The sequence below is a fragment of the Nothobranchius furzeri genome, chromosome 6 (assembly GCF_043380555.1).
Source record: "Nothobranchius furzeri strain GRZ-AD chromosome 6, NfurGRZ-RIMD1, whole genome shotgun sequence".
NCBI lineage: Eukaryota > Metazoa > Chordata > Actinopteri > Cyprinodontiformes > Nothobranchiidae > Nothobranchius > Nothobranchius furzeri.
The window spans coordinates 76,400,351-76,406,860 of record NC_091746.1 but is presented as its reverse complement, the minus strand read 5'-3'; the positions used below and the strand labels follow the sequence as shown (position 1 = coordinate 76,406,860).

General features: G+C 38.5%; 1 protein-coding gene across 1 annotated transcript in view; it reads left to right on the top strand.

The window, feature by feature from the left end:
- Window positions 1-6,154, top strand: part of c1qtnf6b (C1q and TNF related 6b) — a 14,896-nt gene extending 8,742 nt beyond the window's left edge. Inside the window, exon 3 of the mRNA XM_015943542.3 lies at window positions 2,600-6,154. Within this exon, the coding sequence (XP_015799028.1) occupies window positions 2,600-3,147 (548 nt within the window). The 3' untranslated portion in view covers window positions 3,148-6,154. The remainder of the gene's footprint in view (window positions 1-2,599) is intronic.
- The last annotated feature ends 356 nt before the right edge of the window (window positions 6,155-6,510 follow it).

Sequence of the window (6,510 nt, the reverse complement as noted above, 5' to 3'; positions counted from 1 at the left end):
TCGGGGTTGCAGCACGGGCGGGTTTCACTGTAATTAATCCCTAAAAGCACAAGAGGCTGGCCGCGGCACACGTACCGGCTGGTTGAGGTGTTTGATTTGACAGTGTGGATGTAGCAGCAGCTCAAGTCTTTGTTGCAAAAACTTCTAACTGAGAACTGATTTAATAAATCAGCAATTTCTTCACTTTGCAGAAAAGATCTGTGTGAGAACATTAACACAGAAACAAACACAGACAACCAGAATATACATTTTACTCTACTGTGCATAAACTTGGATGTGTGATGGAAGTTTTTTTTTTATTCTGCCTCATTCACTAACAGCTGGGACTGACTCCAGACCCCCCCCCCCCCCCCCCCCCCTCCTGCAGCATGAAGTGGGTTTGGAAAGTAAACAACTGAACAAGTGCAGCTTTTTTTCCTACAAGCACAAATTCTTCTCTATTCATGCATGAACTTGGATTTCTGAGACGGATTTACTTCAGAGAAATATTCGATTTACAAATGTAACTTGTGTGATTCTTTGTGAACATTAATGTAGCAGCTTATAATCTAAAAGGATTTTAGTCTGAGCCAAGTGGATATAACAGGGCAGAAATAGTGATCTATTTAATTCTAGATATTATTTATATTAAAACTTTGGAAGGCTTTTTATTTTTGTACGTAGAATCTGGCTAAGCTTTTAATCCATAGCCAGCTAATCATTTCACAATCTTGCAAAAACACCCCGTTTCCGTCTACTCTGGTAGAGCACGGACTCATAAATATACAAGGAGGGGTTTTTGTCTTTTTTTCAGGAAGGAAGTTTACAGATTTCAAACAGCTTTTCCTCACAGAGTGAATGCATATCAGAATAAATTAATAAATGCTTCTTGTGTAGAAAAGTTCAAGGAGATGGCTCACTTTAGCTGGGAACAGACGAACTTACCAGAGAACCAATATAGCTAAAGATGTGCACAATTTCCATTAGTAATTACACTGAAATGGTACATGCTATGCTTTTAGCACAGGATTCATCTACTGATTACAGACTGACAGTATTTCAAAATGTTCTTGTAGCACGTTGCGAATGACCACAATCACCAAGTCTTGTCATGTATGTATGTCTGATCTTAGAATTGTGTGCACTGAAACAACTGAATTTCCCTCTGGGATGAATAAAGTATTTTTGAATTGAATTGAATAGAATTTTTTTCAGAGGGTCTTGACTGTGTCTCAAGTTGTTGGTGATGCATCTTCGTCTAATCGCAATTTGATCACAAAAATATCAACAAAATTTTTTCCCTTTTTCCTCTTTTCTGATTCACAGAAACAAAAATGAGAAGGACATTTTAAGTGGGCATACACTTGTTATTTCAATAAATCTGCTATGGTCTGAATGAATGCCTTGTGAGTCGTGTTCTGTGGAAAGAAAGCTCTGGCACTCTTGTTTCAGGAAGTTAGTCAGTCGGAGTAATGGGGGGTGGAAAACAGCAGGGTGTAAAGATTTGCTCGTTAATATTAAAGGCGTGCAACACTGAAAAAACATTTTCTAAATTCTATTTCTGATTATATTTGGTCACTCTGTGTTTTTAATGCAGGCATAACATGTAAATAGTCTCCTACATCAATCTCCTGAATTAGCTTCTGATAGAGAATAGACGGTGAAACGATTTGAAAAGCCTGACAGATCTACATCACACTGTCGCTTAACATTCGTGGACTCACGCATCTTGACTCGCGATGAAGGAAGGCTGTTGTTGGTAAGGCATCAAGCAGAGAACATCTCGACTTTTAGAAGCTAACCATCAGTGTTGGCAACTCCACCACACAGCTGAACTCCTCCAGGCTTGTGTTATTTGTGGAGTCAGTGGTAGAGTTGTGTTGCTGTTATCCAATCAGAAGAAAGATGTCCAAATATCAGGAAATAAGATTCCCAAACCTGCCATCTGAACCTCAACTGTGTGGTTCACTTCTAGTTCCTGGGAATGGTGCACCAGTAGATTTTACCCTGCGAGTACGACTTAAAAGGCATTAATTCCTACTAGAGACCACTGAAAATCTATTGATTAAACGAGTATTCCACACCTTTAATGATATGCAAACATCTTGCCTCTGATAGGCTAATAGCAATGGGACTCTTCCACCTTCGTTTGCTCTTCTTTCCTGGGTAAAAAATGCCATTTTACGTTTAATCTCTACGAATAGCACAAGCCTGACATTTTCCACCCTGTTGTGGAGTTGCTAATGCTAACAGTTAGCTTCTACTAGATGAGATGTGCTCTGCTCTCTTTTAGCCGCGAAATCAACACCGCCGTCTGCGTTGAAAAGCTACACTGGACTAGTCCATGAATACATATATTTCCCTGTGACGAAGAAAGAAGTGGCTTTTTCTGACGCGAGCATTTCTTCATCTTTTTTTCCTTGAGCGGCTAATGCAGGAAATAGGAGACATTGTTACATTCAGCATGCCTGTGACCAATCGCATTAAAAAAACAAGTATTATACTTTTCTAAGTACTTTTCTGGGAGCCTTGTAGCAGCAAGAGGATTATCTCTAAAACACTAGTAACGTCCTATTAAGCTTATTTTCTGACCTATTTTTTGTGTTCATTGTGTCTCCAGGTGATAAAGGTGACAAAGGAGACAAAGGCACTCCTGGAAAGCCCGGCCTGGAGGGCCCTTCTGGCCACAGAGGACCCATTGGGCCTAAAGGCAGCAAAGGCCAGGCAGGTGCCCCAGGAGATGCCTGCAAGATACCTCACTCTTCCTTTTCTGTGGGGCGTCGCAAGGCCCTGCACAGTGTGGACTACTACCAGGCGCTGATTTTCGACACAGTATTTGTCAACCTGCACGAGCACTTTAATATGTTCAAAGGCAAGTTCTACTGCTACGTACCAGGGGTCTACTTCTTCAATGTCAACATCCACACCTGGAACTTCAAGGAGACCTACCTCCACCTGATGCACAATGACAAGGAGCAGGTGATTCTTTACGCTCAGCCCAGCGAGAGGTCCATCATGCAGAGCCAGAGCGTCATGCTGGATCTGGCTCTGAACGACGAGGTCTGGGTCCGGCTGTACAAACGGGAGAGGGAGAACGCCGTTTACAGCGACGATGTCGATGTTTACATCACCTTCAACGGATACCTGGTGGCACCCAGCATCCAGTAAAAGCACGAGTGGGAATAAAATCCAGATTTGTGTTGGATTATTCACCGTTTTTCCCCCACAGACATCATTAATCGGAGGTTTAAAATGACACTGAGTATTTCCTGCAGAGTGGAGATTAAAGGAAGGGTGCTTCATGTTCAAACCCAATGAAATATTAAAAAGGAAGGCAGCACATCACTAAATTAGGGACAAAAGGTAAAATACTTCTTTGCACTACTATGATTGTTGCGGCTCAAATATTTTTTGTGGGAAAAGACATGAACATTTCTGAGATCACACATCTTTGTGACTTCATACAGATTCATGATTCACCCCTAAATAATGTTTGAGTGGTTTGGACGATTCCTGTGTTAGTTCAGATGATTCAACTTCTCAGAGAAACAGATCATTAGGTGTTTTTCCACATATCTATATTTTATATCTATATTTTATCATTTGCAGATGTGTGCCACTATTTCCCATGGTGAAAAACCATGTGAGCTGGCCATTTGAAGCACACCAACATAACGCATGTGCTGTTTTCCTACATGAGCACATGAACACCAGGGCTTCGAAAATGACACGTCGCATGTTTTCTTTTTTTTTTTTTTTTTGGTGTAAACTAAAAACTGCAGAGCAGTTTATGTAAATAATTGTATATTAACTATTTTAGCTAGTTTTCAGATGTCATACCACTAATGCTGTTGGGGCTGTAAACAATTTGAAGTCATTTTTAATCGCTATTATTAAAGTAATTTTGGGTCCCGTTGTCAATAAGCAACAAATAACGCTCTTCAATATAAAAAATAAAGGTTTTCTTAATTTCCAAAGTGTCTTTACTTTTAAAAACTAATGTTTTTATAACCAAATGTTCATCACATCACTGCTTTGACTGTTTCTTTATTTTTTTTAAATTCCTTAGATCTGACACCATCCAGCTTAGTGTTTGAGCTCACTATGAAGCCGGTTAAAGCCGAGAGGGAAACAGTGTTTGAGATTAAACCCTTTAATTTGGCAGTTTTTCCAAAATAAACAAACAAAACTCATCTCAAACTCCCAGAAGCAGCGGATGAGTCTGCAGCTCCATCTGTTTGGCCATACCTCCCTCATTAGCTGTAATTCCATCTACAGGGAGGCTTTGCTAGGGAAACACACACACACACACACACACACACACACACACACTGCAGCATTGTAAATACTTTAAGCTCTCAGTGGAGATCTGCAAAGCTCTGTTGGGAAAAAAATGGGGCATATTTCCTGGTTCGTGGACCCAGGATGATAGAGACTGTTCCAACAAGCTGTGAGCTGAGGTGAACACAGGAAGTGTTTAATCTGACCTAGTTTGGGTTTGTATAACTTTGTCTTGGTTTTGGAGATAAAATATTGATGTGGCTAAAAAACTAACAATCTAAATATGCATTTAAAGAACAAGTCACCCCCAAATCAACGTTTTCTTTCCTGATAAACTATATAAATGTGTGTCTAATTGTGCTGCAGACACGTGTTGTCAATAGTTTTGCACTTTAGTGCATTTTAGTTGAAATTTTAATTTTCTGCCTGAAACTGTCAGTGTTGTGCCGTTGTCAGGTAAAAACTGTACTGCAGTTGAATGAAAAATCTGCCATCGCTATTGGCTAAGAGGTACCCTAGAACGTTAGCTGGTACCATATGATGTCACAATGTCGTTGTGAGCCTGTGTGTGTATGTGTTAGCGGCTCTGCCCTCTCGGTCAGCTAGGCAAAAACATTTGTTGCATTTTTCAAACAGGAAGCGGGGGTTGAATAAGAATCTGGTAGGGGGTGACTTACTCTTTAAGCAGCAAAAAAAAATTCAAAAGCAATTAGATGAACTTGTGTGATTGTACTGCAGAATAATTTAGGTTAAAAAGACAACAACAGAACCAAAAGCAAACAAAAAATTTAAAATATCTTTTGGATATGTATGCAACCATCATGTTTGTTGAAAATGTTGGGTTATTAATCTAAAACATATGGCGGTGTATTACCGTCAGTTCGAGGGGAAAAAATGAAGTGATCTTGTAATAACGAGAAACTTTCTTGTTACAAACTGATGTATATATTATCAGATATAAGTTTCTCAAAATAACATATTTAATAACTTGTAATAATGAAAGATTATAATAGTAAAATGGCGGTTCTATGTTTTGGAGTTCTACTCAGAACGAACCAGGCGACTATTCCAGTTCCTGATGTTAAAACTTTAGGAAGTACAACAGCGGCAGTTAAACAACAACCGGGATAAAAGTGTCAAACAGTGATGCTTGAAACAACAAGTTACGCTCGCTAGTTCTCTTCTCTGCCAGCTGCGCCATGTACATCCCGTTGCCAAGGCAACAGAATGGCAGTTCTTCATACCTATTGTTTTTAATTGTAGGCAAATAACATTAAAACACCCACAGACTTCCCACACAGAAAGAACATGCTAAGGTAATATCAGGACATACATCATTTGTGACTGTGAAAAGATTTCAACGTTTTTAAATGTGAAAGAGCACAAACAGGAAGTCAAATTTCATGTTGAAAGCTGCATCTAAACTACAAAGCAGAACTACCGCCATTTTGCTTGGACAAGAAATCGTGAGGACTCGGGCTGTTTTCTCCGTTGTTTTCAATGTGGAGGACGAAAGTGTGGAGGAATACGTTCTTCTGACTTGTTACTGCCTCTTAAAGAAGCTCTTTTTGACTCCATTTAATTGAGTTTCTTCTGGACGGGATTCAAACATCCTTGCAGGATGTCTGTGTTTCACACGTTAGAGTTGTCTTATTATTACGAGAAAGTTTCTTGTTGAAACAAGATTTATATCAAGTTTTAATGAGTTTCTTGTTTTTACGGAATAATGACCTTTTAATTTTTTCCCCGCACTGACTGTAATATGCTTCTGCACAAAAGCATATATGGAAGCAACCAAGTAAAATTATTAAGCATTAGCAGAAATGATCTTTAATTTTCTCTGTACAACTGCCAATTTTGACTCATAAATAAAATTAATTGGTAATCCTCCAAACTGCTTTTTCATTTTCTCCTTCAGCTTTGCTCATACTGTGACTCAAAGAAAATGGTAAAGAAAAGGATATTTAATAAGATGAAATTTTCAATAAACACTCCAGCTAAAAGTGTTGTCATATTTGAAATTTAAAATTAATTTGCATAAATGAAATGAATAATAAGTCGTCCAAACATTTTTTTTCTTTTTCTTCAACTTTTGCTATATAGAAATTGATGCAGTTTTTTTATATTTGTTTTTATTTGCATTTATTCAGTAATTTTTTTAGGTTATTTTACTTTAGCTCTGGAAATAAGCAACATAAGATAATAAGTATCCATCTCCAGACAGCAACAAAATAAATATTTTCAACAGAT